This window comes from Patella vulgata, chromosome 8, assembly GCF_932274485.2.
Source record: "Patella vulgata chromosome 8, xgPatVulg1.2, whole genome shotgun sequence".
Classification (NCBI taxonomy): Eukaryota; Metazoa; Mollusca; class Gastropoda; family Patellidae; genus Patella; species Patella vulgata.
The window spans coordinates 9,416,299-9,433,528 of NC_065886.2; the positions used below are offsets into that span (position 1 = coordinate 9,416,299).

A 17,230-nucleotide genomic window follows, 5' to 3' on the forward strand; every position below is an offset into this window, starting at 1 on the left:
TACTTTTTTAGCTCTCTGTGACCAAAAGCCAAGAAACTTGTCGCTATAACCTAGGGTCCCGCGCTGCTAGGGGCCTAACCTATGTAAACCAATGCAACACATGCAGTGTATAATGTACATATATATTTTGTATTTGATGGATAGGGGGATGCCTGTGTAATAGGCCCCGTGGTATATTTTGGCATAGGGCCCCACTCAAAAGGAAACAAAAAGAATGAAACATGTAACTCGTTTGATTTTATACAATAATTTTAAGATAGACAGGATAGTCTTTTCTTTTTATATTGTCTCTCTAGTGTGATAAAATATGGCATACGATTCACTGATACTACCATACATAATGGCTAGTAAAACGAACGTCTAGTAAATTCTATGAAAATGAAGTATCCCAGACAGATTTTTTAAAGAACATTTGTATCCATGTCCAATATATTGGGGAATCATTACCATAAAATGCGTCTCAATAGTGCCATGATATTCCCCTGAAAAAAGGAAACTGAATAGAGAAATAAATGTAAATTATAAACCATGTTTAGTGTACTGCAATGTATGCTATCTAATACTTATGCATTGCACGTGTAATACATGTTCCAGTGTACTTTAATATATTTAACTGAAATAATTCGGGTTATCATTTAACACACACTGCAGTGATAGTAACATGGCCAAAGATTACTATACAAATTCAGATTTTATGATAGTAACATGGCCAATGTTCACTAACTGAAAGGATATTCATTGTTTGCGGTTGAATTGGAGAATGTTTATTAATCGACAGCATTCAACTGTGCGTAATTCCACTATCAAGTATTCCCACTATCAAATATTCCTTCAAACATTCAACGGATGGATTACCTTACGGGTGATAATAAGTTATGTTTCTATTTTCCTTTATTACTTTACTCGGTTTATCATGATTAAAGTTGGATAGATTCAACATCGACAATTTGACGTTTAATTATGTAATGAAGCCACAAGTTAACAATAAAATATTTGGACCTTTCCCATTAATACTGCTTTTCGATTACAATGGAAAGGATCTATAACTTTTGAATATATACTACAGCAGACACTAGACACCTGATTGTATTTATTGTACAACTATTATACTAAAACAACATGTCGATACCGAGTGTAAAGAACCGTAACTCTTGATGCCTATTAAGTCGATTCCTAACATATACCACATCTAAAATATGCTTAAACCTGATGTGCTGTAAAAAATAATAACATCTCAAGTCTTGTGTTATTTATACCACATTGTGACATTTTGTTATATTAATGCTAATGAGACATCTTTCCTTTTTTCAGATAAAGGATCGTTAAACGTAACCGTAAATGAAGAACCGTTTTTGTGTCAGCTAACAGATACTGGTGTACAACTGGTGTGTAGTATAGGATGCAGTAAACCAGCACCAAAATTAATATGGAAATTTACATCTAATATGGTAACATTTTTTTTATGGTAATGACGTCATCCGTTTGTTCCGTCAACAGTTTTTAACGAATCTTTTCATTTTTGGTGTGAAGCATTGGGGTCACCAGGTGACTATTCTATTTTCAGCGTTCTGCGACCTTCCACTCTTGAGTTAACACAAACCACTATGTTGTAAACCTTTTGAACGTGATAAGAGGTACAATTCAGGGGCGGATCTAGGAATTTTGAAAAGGGGGGGGGGGCGCTGCAAAATGAAGGCATTGACCGCGGAGACGGGGCACGCCGCTGTGGGGGGGGGGGGTCCCTAAGAAAATTATCCGTCATTTCCTTGCATCTGTAGCCATTCCAAGAGCTATTTCCCAGACTGGTGTGTTTGAGTCGATGGTTCGAGTCATTTGGGATCCCTACAACGGGTTGGGAACGGACATATTTGAGTCTGAGAAAAGGCACTTTCAGCAGTAAAAAAGGGCACTGTCGAAAATTAGGGGGGGGGGGTGCGGGGCGCGCGCCCCTCGCGCCACCCCCATTGAATCCGCCTCTGAAATTTTTAAACAGATGGTTCTAAGATCTGGTTTAAAGCATGTTAGTCATCAATGGATGCACCCGTTCGCTTTTTTTCAAAGTTCCACGACCTCCTATACTCGATATCTCCTTTTCCGCAAATCTTGTTTTCAAATTTTAGTACAGCCGGATAAACCTCGACACGAGTTTAAGCTTTCCGTGGTAGCCCTTTCTGAAGTTGTGTCCCCTTTTCCGATAACTTGGCGAATGCGATAGGTGTTAGTCATGGATGAATTTTTTTGAAATTGGGTGTGAAGCTTTAGGGTCATAAGAGGATGAAACCTATCGATTTGATTTTTTTAAAACCCTGTAACCTTCCGGTTGGGAGTAAGACCGCCGTTTCCGAACACTTTGTAAACGCGAGAGAGATTTCAGTTTTAAACGACGTACTTACTCAAATTTAGTGTATATCATTAGGGGATTAAACCTATAGCCGTTGGATGTATCCTACTGATTTTCGAATTTACTGTGAAGCCTTGGAATCAGAAAATCCCCACTGATTTCAGTTGCAGAGATATATTACACGTGTCGAGAAAAGTTTGTAAAAGGGATAGAGATCAGATTTCTTTAAGGCAAAAAGATTCTTATCAATTTTGATCTACAACCAATTTTATTTTCGGAAAATCTACTATCGTTTTATCGCGACATAGCTGATGTATGTGATCACGTCTAATCCGGATACGTTGGTGCCATTTTCATATGACAACATCCAATCAACAATGGTGTCTGTGTCAACAAATATTAACATTTTCTCCAAGAGAAATAGGAAATTGATTTGTTTTAGAGAAATAGAAAATTGTTTTAGTTTTTTTCAAAATACATTGGGCATGTGGATCTATGAGATATACGATTTAGATGGGATTCGTTAATTACTTATTGGACAGAAGCCTGAAATATATTGTAAATGTAGTTCAGTCAACATTTGTATAATCACCATTGAAATTACGTGAACAATAATGGGATGTTGTGGTCATGAACGAAAGAAAGGATGATAATTTACAACAATAAACATTAAGTAAACTAACATTGTTTCTGCTATTGAAATATATTTGAATACATTCTTATAGTATTACCGAGAACAATTTAATAAAAAAAAACCAAATATTGTTGTAATTGATACACTCTCTTTAATCAATCAAACATGATTATATATCCGTGAAATAACGAAATTCTGTCTTCCACATGTTTACAGGGTGGAACACTACAAGATTTATCAGGTGGAGTGGAATCTGTTATTACAGGATGTTCACCTGGATACGTTTCTAAAACTAACACTATAACTATATCAAATACAACACCTATACTGGGTGGTCTAGATGGTTATACAATAATATGTGAGGCTTCTTATCCTGGCTGTGATAACACGGTAACACCTGATCAATTGAACAAGTCTTGTTCTGGTATGTATTTAAACATGTTTTAACGGTTTACAGACACCCGTCCCTCTCTCTGTCCATCTGCACTTGTTGATAAACACAGCGAGGCCAACATATTCAAATGACAAATCAACTATGCCTAACATCAAATACATTTTCTTTAAATAAACAATCTTAAAAATTATAAAGTCATCTTAACACCAGTTAAAGTCGATTTATCCATTATTACGGATCAACCGGGTTTTTTTTAATATTTAAAGAACACGAAAGTTATATGTATTTGAAGTAAGTAATAATTATCGAATGAAATGAAATGGGGTTTAACGTCCTACGGTCGTACTCCCACTTGGCTAATGAAGACGGGCATATGCCATGTAATGTGCTATGAGTGACATGTTGCCCAGACAGCGGCGGTATGACCTACAATTATTTCGAATTCCAACTGTCAAGGTTTCTCTTACATGCAGGGCTCTGTTTCCCTCCCTGTCCTACATCACTGACAAGGAATAACCGCGCTGGAAAATTCCGATGAACATTCTCGACCAACGCAGGGAACGAATACGGGACCCCCAGGTTAGCAAGCCAACATCCTACTCACTGAGCCACCGTGGCTCCCGTATTTATGATTAACAATGTATCCGATTACACACCAATCTGTCTACAATTATTCGATATATAACCGTTATGTGTCAAATTCTCTAAACACTTCTCAATATGTGCGATAACAGTCTTATTCCAGTTGATTATCGCGTAACGTCATATTTGGGATGAAAATTAATATCAAGGTCAGTCTAGGACGTACATAAATTAAGGGGTTATAAGAGAATGTTGAGCGAGACTGATAAGAGCTCACTCAGATATTCCGACAATCTATCGTCTATAGTTTAATAATGACTACGACTCTATTTATATTCCAGTTCGACCAGTCGTACATATAGAACCCTCAACCAGTCCATATAAAGTTATAGAAGGGGGACAACTCGTGTTGACTTGTCAAGTAACCAATTCAGATTTGGCAGTACCATCTGATATTTATAAATGGACTAAGAATGGTGTACAGATAACAGGTCAAAATTCATCTATATATAGAATGCAACCAGTAGAGAGATCAGATACAGGCAGTTATTATACCTGTACAGGTAGTAATACTGCTGGCCCAGGTAGATCATCTACACCTGTACAACTTGAGGTTTTATGTAAGTAATTGTAAGAAACTATTTATATTTACCATCTACTACTGAAATGTTTATCGGTTGATGATCAATTGTCTTATAATTAGGAAGTTGGCCAAAATTCAATGTGATGTGATTAATAGTCGTGTCTCAGAATAACTTCTAACTTGGTTTATTGCAATGATAACTTTATCATCTGACTAGATGATTATAACTGTTGTCATTGTCACTATATCATCTGACTTTATAATTACATATTTATAGCTGTTATCATGGCAACTGTATCATCTCACTTTATAACTAAATCTTTAGTATACTAGCAGGATACTGGGCCAAATTCACTGGAGGCCCAATTACCTCGGCGCATAAATTCACAAGCGCCCAATTCGCCCATCGCCCAAATTCCGTGGCCAAAAATATTTACGGGGTCATGTTGGTTAGTTTGATAACATTGGTGGACAACCGCGACGAAGCGTGAAAGGCGAACATAATCCTTGGTTTCATCTATATAGATTGTTGTTTTGTTCTCGATCCCATGATCCGTATCATCAGACTTTAGCTATATCTTTATAGCTGTTTCCATGGTAATTGTCATCCGTGGTATCTCCAGTGGCATACCCCTGTGTTCATTCATAGGGAATTCACGAATTCAAATGTATTGCACTCCAGTGGTCACGTAGGTTAATTCTACGAGTCAATCAAAAACAGTTTACATACCAGTCTTGTTTACGTTCACAACAATACAGCAGTATGTACGTTCAATTCTGAAGTTTGTTAGACATTTAATATTAAAGAAGCATAATACACACAAACATATCTCCTAAAATATATTGACAAAGTTAACAACAGCTATTCGGAGATCTTAGTTGCAACAAAATACGAGTTACTTCCCTTCGCCCACTCACAATGGAATTTTTTAATTGGTCGATAAAAATAGCACAATTATGAATGGTGGATAATTTGTCGCCGCCTTGATTGGACCGAGGGGTTAGTGGAGTGGTACGGAATGGTACCATGGGTAACTGTATCATCTGACTGGTTGTTATATCTATATTCATTGTTTTTAGTCGGTCCCATGGTAACTGTATCAGTTGATTCTGTAGCTAAAACAGAAAATGACGACCTTCAGTTGATCTGTACCGTTGAATCTAATCCACCACCAACAACGTTTAAATGGTATAAACCAGATGGTAGTAGTGTTGATGTATCTTCTAATAGACGACTTGATATATCTAATATTACCAGGAATCAGGGTGGTATATATAGATGTGAAGCTACTACTACTCTAGTACCAACTAATGGTAGCCCTATAACTAGATCTCACAATAAAACTATAGATGTTACTGTACTATGTAAGTATAACTAGATCGTACAATAAAACTATAGATGTTACTGTACTGTGTAAGTATGTACTCTAGTACCAACTAACGGTAGTCCTATAACTAGATCCCACAATAAAACTATAGACGTTACTGTACTGTGTAAGTATAGATGTATAACTTCATCTGATAGTATTTGCACGATTACCAGGAACCACGGAGGAAGTAGATGACTGAGACACAATACTAACCATCCTGTGGTCAATATACAAAATCCAGTGGTCGAAGTCGGCAATATCAAATAACATAACAGCTTCTCTTAACCACAACAACCTGACACACGAGAAACATAAACTAATATTTTCACACTGACAATTAACTATCCATTGTTGAGTAATTGTTATGAATTATAATCTGAAAATTTTATTATCACAAATAATATTATATGAACTTTAATATTTATTTACAGACCTCGATCCAGTAACTTTAATACCAACTGGAGATAAACTGATAGTAAATGAAGGATATCCAACCAGTTTCACGTGTTCTGCTGACAGTAACCCTGTAGCCTTGATTACCTGGTACAGTGGTACAACTCAAATATCATCTACACAAAGCAACATAGATACATTTACAATACAACAACCTTCATGTCTGGATACTGGTGACTATACTTGCCACGCTACCAATACAGAAATACCAAATGTTCAATACAACCAATCATTGAAAGTATTTATTAACTGTACGTATATATGTGATGCCGTATAACATATCACTGTAAACTTGATATTGTTGACTTGTGAACTAGACTCGATGGAATTTCATCGATCTCGAATAAATGGTCATTTTGACAGCTGGCGATACCGAAAAAATGGCCCCATTCGTTTTCTTTGTTTTGTGGGACTAAGATCTCATATTAATTTTCAAAAAATACCGAGACAGATAGCAGCAGTCTACTCAATACTAATTCATAATATTATTTTAACCAAATATCTACAAATAGCATTACTTAATTATTACACGAATAAGTCACGATTAAAAGATACCCTTTTTTTTAAAAAACAAAGAAGACGATGAAAGTATCCAAGTTCTTATTCATCGATTTTAATAAAGTTGATGTCAAATTGAAACCTACATTCAGAAAAACATTTCTACGGGACAAATGGTGAAACATATTTTATTCCAGGCCAGTTTACATAACGATATTTGATTTTTTTTATTTTCAGTAAATTTGGGCATTGTTATTGACCCAATGAAACTACACTTCCATCATTTTATAGAGGACTAGCGTAACTATTTGCATACCAAAAATCATTCGATTCGTATCAGAAAAATCGGAAAACTTCTTAGATTTATTACGAAAATTTAAATTTTTTAAACCTATTTCAACACTGAATACTTTTCTAACCACGAGAGATATGTGTCCAAACTATGTTTTAATTAAATCGCAGCTTGAAATATATATTTACCGAGTTCGAAAAACGAATATATAACTAATTTCGAAGTTACCATAGGTCCGATATGGCACCACCGTTAGATTGTTAAAACCTTGATTATTGAAAGATATATACCACTATTGGTTAGGTTTGTATATTCAGTAGAGATAGGTATAATTAGAAATAGTCACGCTGTTACAATATATGACCTCTTCTACAACCAGCCAGTTTACATCCCTGCTAATAAATGACTACTTGCTATACATACTAAACATTAGTGTAGAATACTGATCACTTATTAATGACAGAATATTGCATTACTAAAAGACATAGGTTTCATGAGCCAACAGTATCAGTTTGATAGTATATGTTATATCCTATCCTTAATATTGTTATAACAGGTACACCTAGACATGATACTAGAGTTATAACAACAACTATAGTTAGTGGTAATATAACAGATATAGTACTACTGGTAGCTGATGTTATATCTATAATATTGTTATATACAGGTTCACCTAGACAAGATACCAGAGTTATAACAACATCTATAGTTAGTAGTAATATAAGAGATATAGTACAACTGGTATCTGATGTTATATCCTATCCACTACCAACCTTCACCTGGTATTATAATAATATAACTACTGGAGATGTTGAACCTATCTATAATGATGATGTCTTTAATCAGAATGATACCAGTATATCTATCAACACTTATAGATCAACATTAAATATCAACATTGCCTCCAACATCTACTATACATCATATACAGTCAATGTATCTAATAATATTGGTTATACAGAACTAGAGTATCAAGTTACAGCTCAATGTAAGTACAATATAACATATACTATACATCATATACAGTCAATGCATGTATCATTGAAAGGGTCTATGGGGCTTGCATTTCAAATCTAGGCATCGGAACATTGCTAATTGGCTGTTTGGTGTATTGGTTTCAAAGTTGTTAAGTACTTTTAAAAATCGACAACAATTTATAGTTTAGATTAGTCGTTTGAGTCACAAATATCATATGTTATTGACAATTCTCAATAATTTCTGGGTTTTTTTTTATCGTTTAGGCATTATTAAATACTTCAATTTAAATTTTACATTACTTTTATTATAGTCTGGAGGCTCAGCGCGGGGGGGGGGGGAGTCCATCAAATGGGCACAAAACCAGACCCAACTTTTCTAGGGTGATATTTTGCGTAGAATACGATGCCGAGTGGTAACCAGTCCGCCATTGTTGCGTTTTCGAGATATTCGGGGTCAAATGGTTCATTTGCACTGAAAGTGAACCGCAGTCATTTTTGTATCATGAAAATATGCTAAATTCACCTTTAGTCTTAGTGACCCTGGAGGTCAAAAGGTAAAATTTACAGTTTTTGCACTAGGGAAATTTAAAGCAATAAAATGTCAACGTAAAATATAAAAACTAAAGCGAAACCTGTTCTAATTATTAATGGGAACATTTAAAATGTATCTTTAGGTGGTCTTAGAACAGAACTTTTACTTTGGAACGTCGAAAATGATCTTGCATAACAGAACCAACATATTTTGAAACCTTTTTCAAAAATACGTAAAAACTGTCAAATCGAAATCTCTCCAATTTATTTTCACAGCGATTGTTATAAATAATGATACTAGTTATCTGAAAAAAAAATTGAATAGATTTAGTGTTGGACTCTAGCCTGCAGGTCGCGTGGATTTCCGAGAATCCCAGTCTAGGAAAACTGATGTTAATCTGTGACAGAAAACACTTATTTGACTTGGAGATTAAATGTTTGCAAATTTTTTATGAGTTTTTATGAATTTCGCCGGAACATGGACGCAGATAAAACCGACGAATGCATTGTACATAGTAGTTCACAGGATATGTCGTAATGGTAAATGTTAGCGGGAAAATTTTGGCAGGCTTTGTGACGCGGCCTGCAGGCTGGAGTCCAGCCATGGAATTATTCAATTGTATTTTTCAGACAACTATATCATTATGTATAGCATTCGTTGTAAAACTAATTCGGAGAGATTTTGATTTAACAGTTTTTACGTATTTTTGAAACAGGCTCCGAAGCGTTTTGGTTCTGTTATGCAAGATCATTTTCGACGTTCCAAATTAAAAGTTCTGTGCTAAGACCACCTAAAGATAAATTTTAAATGTTCCTATTTTTAATTAAAACAGGTTTCGCGTTAGTTTTTATATTTTACGCTGACATTTATTACTTTAAATCTTCCTAGTGCTACAACGGAAAATGTGACCTTTTGACCTCTGGGATCACAAAGAACAAAGGTGAATCTAGCAAGTTTACATTTTTATTGAAAGTGTGATTACCTTTGATCATTTTCAGCTTCTTTTCATAATACAAGAATGACTACGCATTCACTTTCAGTACAAATGAACTCATTTGACCTTTGACCCCGAATATCTCGAAAACGCCCCAACGGCGGACTTATTACCACTTGGCATCGTATTCTACGCAAAATTTCAAACTAGAAAAGTTGGGTCTGGTTTTTTGCCCATTTGATGGCCCCCCCCCCCCCCCGCGCTGAGCCTCCGGTCTATTATACATTTTCCTGTGGACGTAAATTGTCGTCGCCCATGTTTGTCGGTATGTCCGTGTATCAGTTCAAATGTGTTTGTGGACAATTTTTATTCCATTTTTACGAAACTTGAAATATAGATCTATCTCCGAAAGATCTTGGTATGTATCTGACCGTAACTTCATGTGTTATTACCCTTGATTGTACGAAAAATCACGTTTTAGCTTGTGGACACTCCAGATGTTACAATTTTCATCCGATTTTAATGAAACTTGACATGTATGTTTATAACCGAAAAATCTTGGTTTCTTACGATATTCGCGCATGTCGGATCATAACTTCCTGGATTATGGCCCCTGATTTTAAGGAAAACCAATTTAACCAATTTTACATTACTTTTATTATACATTTTCATGTGGACGTATATTGTCGTCGCCCATGTCTGTCCGTATGTCCGTGTATCCGTTCAAATGTGTTTGTGGACAATTTTTATTCCATTTTTACGAAACTTGAAATATAGGTCTATCTCCGAAAGATCTTGGTATGTATCTGACCGTAACTTCATGTATTGTTACCCTTGATTGTACGAAAAATCACGTTTTTAGCTTGTAGACACTCCAGATGTTACAATTTTCATCCGATTTTAATGAAACTTGAAATGTATGTTTATAACCCAAAATTCTTGGTTTCTTACGATATTCGCGCATGTCGGATCATAACTTCCTGGATTATGGCCCCTGATTCTAAGGAAAACCAATTTAACCGATTTAAATATCCATTCTAATATATCACCGTTACACCATAATGACGGTTGGGTTCGAATTTCGTGAACGTCCGACAATAACTGCCGAACAAAATGGCTGCCACTCGTACGTAAATAGTATAAAAGTATGGCATGTCAAGGTTCTGGACACAATTTTGATCCGATTTTGATGAAACTTTACATTTATGTTGATATCACAAGGATCTCGGATCCCGTCGATATTTGCGCATATCGCTCTGTAACTGTCTGGAATTTTTACCCTGATTTTACGAAAAAATCTTAGCTTATGGACCCTCTCGAGGTCTGAATTTTTATTCAAGCATATGATAATATTGGTTATATAGAACTAGAGTTTCAAGTTGTAGCCCTGTATAAGTAGTATAACATCTACTATATATCAGATTGTATTATATAGAAGGTGGTGTTATATCACCTGTCCTGGCATTATGGGTCTACATGACGCCTAATATTGTATTAAAACATTTTGAGAGTGATGTGAAGCAAACCTTTGATATATAAATTAGGTTAAACATGTTTTTGTCCAAATATATCATCATATCGCATAGTTTTTGCGCCGGAAGCTAAATCTGGTCGACTCACCAGGAAAAAATATAAATTATTGTTCAATATTTGTATATAATTTGTGTATAACTTCCAGCTAAACCTGGTGTACCTTCTAATATCAATACATCAGCACCAAGTCATGACAGTATCTGTATTACATGGACACCAGGATTTAATGGTGGAGATCAACAGGAATTTATTGTTCAACATTCAATAGATAATAAAACCTGGACTAGTTCTACACCTCTAGCAGAATCTAAACCTGATTATTGCATAAAGAATCTACAAGCTGATACACCATATTATATTAGAGTTATAGCTAGAAATAAATATGGTGATAGTCAACCGGTTTATCTGAGAGTAATTGCCGACTCAGTACGAACTATGAAGAAATGTAAGAATGGTTGAACATGCATTATGCAAGACCTAAATCTGTCTATTGCAGGTCTTTCTTAAGGCCTGAAATGTTATCCAAATTATTAATTAGCTTATCCAGACCCAACCTGCATAGAAAGCTAGCTACTATTTCATTTCTGTACGTTAGTTACGTATGATCCAGATCATAATCAACTCTCGATGCCATCGCTAACCTGAGATGTTTACTGGATTTGAATACATTTTATGATGGATAACTTAAAGTCACAATGGATAATCGAGACTTTGGTTTTTATTGTACCGACTTTGGTAATGATGATCGAGACAAGGCCTAAAATTCAATCGCTAATATCTCGGTTCAGAGTGGAGCTATTTTCAGCATTTTCTCTGTACGCTATCTATTTTTTAAACTATTATAGCGAGAACTGTCAGTTCTTTATCTAATCGCCCATAATGCCCCTTTAAGATATTTAAATTAATTAAAATCGAACGAAATTACTGCTGTTGATTTTCACTCAAGCAATTGTAATTCGTAATTCAATATATACCATGAAACCATATCTAAATAGCAAATGGAAATCGGTTGTATTTGTAAATTCTTAAAAGTTTTGTCTACCGTTGAATAATTTTTAATAATGTATACCTATTTTATTTTCTCTTCTATAAGTTTCCTCAGACAGTGATGTTAAAAACGAAAGTCCAGATGGTGTTGTTGTTGGTGTATCGGTGATGTTGGTTCTTGTAACCATCGTGTCAATATTAGCTGTTCTATCTACCATATATTACCGACGGAAATATCAACAGATACTACAAGGTAAAACGATTTTTACAATTATTGTTTAACGTAGAATATTGCTGACTAGTGTAACATCTATGATTAGAGGTAGTTGTTTTACATGTCGATGAAAATACAGATACAAAATAAATTTTAGCTATGAAATGAATGTGGAAATATCACTTTTTAGAGTGCGAACAATAACATTATTAAAATGAAGACATTAAAGCCATCAATGAATATACATTATGTATAATTTTTATGGTATATACTATAATTATTTAATATGAATAATTTCAGGTAGTGAAATCCCAACTATCAGGTAAGACATTCTGTCATAATTCTACCTGACACCAAAGTTTTATAATTGCTTATTAATTAACTGTATACGATAAAACGCTAGAATATTTTCTATGAAAGAAATGCATATCCATGGATAGGAATATCATCTCAAGTAGTCTAAATATATACACCCACGTGTATTAACTTATATTTGTATGAAAGAAATGCATATCCTTGGAAAGGACTTTCATCTAAATATATACACTCACGTGTATTAACATATATTCACCACGTTTTGTTGAAAAGCCCATTGGTCATAATGAGGAACTCTTTATATCAAACTGTTGGCTTAACTACTAATATAATGAATTGTAGAAAAAATATATAAAAATGTGACATATTCCTGTTTCAGACAACCAAACATTACTGGTTTTGATAATAATGGTTTAAGTAAGTATATTGATAATTAAAATACATGTAGCAGTTTCTCCAGGGTTCGTGGGCCCCGCTAAATCTAAGGCCTTTTTATTCCCGATTCCTATTGTTTATGATGACAAGTCAAAATGTTACACACTGACTCTAAAAATATATTTCCTGGCCGCGTCCTGAATACATATTAACAGACGATTATAATAACAAACCAAACTAGAAAGAAAAACATCGGGTAATGCTTTAAGAGAGATAGGGCCGCCAGACTGAGGGGTGACGATTTATAATAAGTAAATTGTTTAATGTCTTGTGGAATTATTTGAAAAGTTAACATAACTAACATATGATTTGCGTTTTCTTGTCAATACAAATGTTACTTGTTGCTACAAACTTTGTTTAAAGGTTTAAACAGATGAACCAAAAACAGTTAAATTTAATGGTATGGGATGATGCTTGATAAAATCGAAAACAAATATAGAGATGTGTCATTCATTCAATAAATATTTTTCTATAAATAGTGTCGACATATGATGGTCTAGAATTTAGTGAAAGAAGACCAACTGAAGGAACATATCAAGAATTGATTCAGAATTCTACTAATGTTGACGATACATCTAGTAACAGAATGGGAGGTAATGTGTGTTGAGTAATTATAGGAGGAGGATTCGGTGGTCTAATGGTCTGTTATTAAGTTTGATCCCAAATAGGGACGCCTGTCTACCCCCCAGTATCGATTTCTCTCCTTCGCGTTCTGTAAATAACCATCTTTTGTATTTACCCGTGACCATGGCAAGTAAAAAATGACATTGTGTAATAGAAACCTAATTTCCAACCCCACATGGCAACTGAGAGTTTATATTTCTTCGACAAAGAATTAAACACCTTCAGATATCTGTACTGTGTAGAATAACGTTAATCCATGAGCTTAAAATGTCCATTCAAAAAAAAGAATATATTGGCTCTTGTAATATCTGGGCTAACCTTTACTATCTAATTATTCTTTGAAAACCACCGGATTATGTCGAAGGAGTAATACCACCTGTAAGGGATCCATTTGGTAATTCCAAATTTTAAATTAGCTTTGGAAATATAACCCGTAATATGTAGTTAGTAGTTTACCATTCCAGATAACACAACAACCAATAATTATTTACAAAGTAAACATTCTTTAAAGCATTTTATTTTGTAATTAAACATTCGATATTTCAGATCCAACCTATATAAATACAAGAACCAGAATATAGTTGGTTTCAATTTGTTGGTATGTTTATAGAGGTTATAGAAGAAGTATGTATCCCAAGTAACTATATACAAAATAAATATTCCTTATAACATTTTATTTTGTGCTTTAATATTCGATATTTCAGATCCAACCTATATAAATACCAGATTCAGAATATAGTTGGTTTCAATTTGTTGGTATGTGGTTGAATGACATTGTATAATATCCAGTATACAATTACATCACCTTTGTATCTACCAGTTATTTAACTTTAAAATACAGATGTGACGTCATCCTTTGATGTTGGAGTACCATTATTTCAAATAATCGTACGGGCAATGTGCCAAGCGTAACTTGATAAAATATTGAACTCGAGTGACGTATTTCATTGCAAAGCACGTGCAAGTGTCTGTATTTTAAGTTGTTTAATGGTCTCGAGCTTAAGACATTGCGTAATATATTGTAAAAACATTCGGGCCTCACGGCCCTCATGTTGTTACAATATATTACTTAATGTCTCGCTCTCGACCATTAAACCACACTTAGTTCATCTCAATAGTCCTATATAAAGCATTATCAGAGTATATGTCTTGTATTAACATTGCGTAGATTATAATGAATTATCCATGTATATGTCTTGTATTAATTATTTAACATTGAGTAGGTTATGGAATAACTCTGTAACTGATTTTATGATTGTATTGTTTAAATCAATATCCTGTATATAATTACGTCACATATTTTACATCAAATTGTGGTATGCTTTAGTTTATCTTGTGATTACCACGTTCAGTACAACTTTTTTATTGGTGCCAAACAGCTAACACCACACCGTGGGGACCTCCAGTGTATAAATCTAGTATTTTGTTTTCTGCGAAATTTTATCAACGATGCTATACAGAAAACCAACATCGAAATAATAATAATATTACCTCATATTCATATAAGTACGTTTAATTCCCTATGCTTAGATTCTTACTTGAAATCGCGTAATTGTCTGAAAATTATTAATCAGTAACATTAATTTAATGATCATATTTTCACTGTACTTTATATTCCACCATATAATAACACTTGTAATATAAAACATTAACTATTGTTTGTTTTTAACATTATATTTTATTCAATAAATGTCAGGTGGGATTCAAGTTTACGAATATAGCGAAAAAATTAGCAGTCTTTTTATTTATTAAAGATGCATAATGTAAAATTTAGATTAAAAGCTGGACGTTCTTGTTATAATAGTTCAAATATAGATCATGAGAAATTACTAAATTGAAAATTTCATTCATTTTCCTTTATTAATGGCGAAGTTATGACTGTTTGAACATTTAGCATAGGTCGTTCATCATCGTAAAAACGGTACTTGTCAACCGATTGTGCCTTTTATCCTTAAATTTTAAAATCTCGCGCATGTTTAAATCCGTTTAAATCTAGGCCAGTCTGTAAAGATATCACATACCAGGAAGATCTACGAACCTATAAGTCTGTAAAGATATCACATATCAGGAACAACCTGTTCTGTCGCTGATGTCACTACCGGAAACTGGTGATGAAAGGACTGTCAAGCGAGGCTACCATAGCCATTGAGCATGTTACTTGATAATCGAGAATATGTGGGTGGAGTTATTGTTTGTCAATGAAAGGATCGCCAATTATCATAGACGGTGCAGACACAATTGATGCCTATTTCTAGTCCAAAATTCCAAAAGTGACAATTCCGATGAGAACAAAGTGATCTGACTGAAATTTTTATTATTATAGCAAGATTTTTATTATTATAGCAAGAATGGACAACTCTTTATAAACTTATTAACTAATGTATCGTTAAATAATGAATCTGAGTACATATTCACGTGCAATAAGTTTATCATTATATTATTTTTTATTATTTTTATTTTTATTAAGGATTTAGGTCAAAGACCCATAGATCCAAATCATAATACAATAAAGTGGTCAGATCAGACAGTGGTATGGTATGGATTGGTAATAATACATAGATATATATATATATATATATATGTAACTATAACAATATAATAAATGATACGTGCAGGTAGATTACTTTTCAACAGCCTTGGTGTATAGAAATGGTGAGATAGTCAGTAAATAGGATTTAGGACTGGGTTTTTAACAATTTGTTTCTTAATACCCATACCCTATCTATAAAAGTAGATAATTGTAACAAACGGTTTTCATCGCATGTTAATAATAAATTATAGAACCCATTCTCTTCGTTAATGGAGTCGCTCAAATATTGCACTCGTAGTTCATGATATGTCTTACACACAATAAATATATGGTACAAATCTTCAATTATATTGGGTGTACAAAACATGCAATTCGGATGCTTGGATAGTTTTCTCTTATATAAATTTGCTCCTGTGGAGAAGAGATTTAACCTTAATTTTGTGACATTTCTCTTTGCCTGCTTAGGGATTTGTGCAGACAAGTATTTTTCATGACACAGATTCAGTTTATAATTCTTATAGACTTCAAGGCTTTCAGAATTACTAATTCTCTCAGACCAGTCTTGCCTATTAATATCCGACAGTCTTAGTTTTAGAAATAAAATAAATAACTTTACATTACCAACAGACTGAGAATACCATATATAAGCGTAACCTAGAGAACTTAACAAAATTCTTATTTTGGTTGCCCAGGTGTCTCTACCTAATTCATCTAGTTTGCATAGCATAAGATAAACCTGTTTTGGATATCTGTTATGGGACATACCAATTAACTTGATCCAGTACTTTATACAGGATATCATGTATGAAAAAGACAAGTCAAGGCGGCCACATTCGCCCAAGGCTCCGGGTGTAGTGGAGCTCTTATGGATTCCTAGTGCATACTTGACAAACTTGGAGTGAACACGTTCAATATCATAGCGGAACTCGAATCCCCAAACCTGTGAGCCATAAAGTAGTATTGGTTTGATAATTGCGTCAAAAATTTTGAAAGAGAGTTCGA

At 34.1% G+C, this 17,230-nt stretch overlaps 1 protein-coding gene across 3 annotated transcripts in view; it reads left to right on the plus strand.

The window, feature by feature from the left end:
* LOC126830960 (hemicentin-1) overlaps nt 1–16,130 on the plus strand; it is a 40,343-nt gene extending 24,213 nt beyond the window's left edge. The window contains exons 3-14 of one of the 3 annotated variants that reach the window (XM_056102716.1): nt 1,312–1,448; nt 3,192–3,399; nt 4,293–4,571; nt 5,615–5,899; nt 6,336–6,608; nt 7,815–8,135; nt 11,269–11,568; nt 12,217–12,363; nt 12,625–12,646; nt 13,019–13,056; nt 13,554–13,667; nt 14,403–16,130. In XM_056102716.1, the coding sequence (XP_055958691.1) occupies nt 1,312–1,448; nt 3,192–3,399; nt 4,293–4,571; nt 5,615–5,899; nt 6,336–6,608; nt 7,815–8,135; nt 11,269–11,568; nt 12,217–12,363; nt 12,625–12,646; nt 13,019–13,056; nt 13,554–13,667; nt 14,403–14,437 (2,159 nt within the window). In that variant the 3' untranslated portion in view covers nt 14,438–16,130. The other 2 variants (XM_056102715.1, XM_056102717.1) reach the window with 2 other exon arrangements.
* Nucleotides 16,131–17,230: the final 1,100 nt, after the last annotated feature.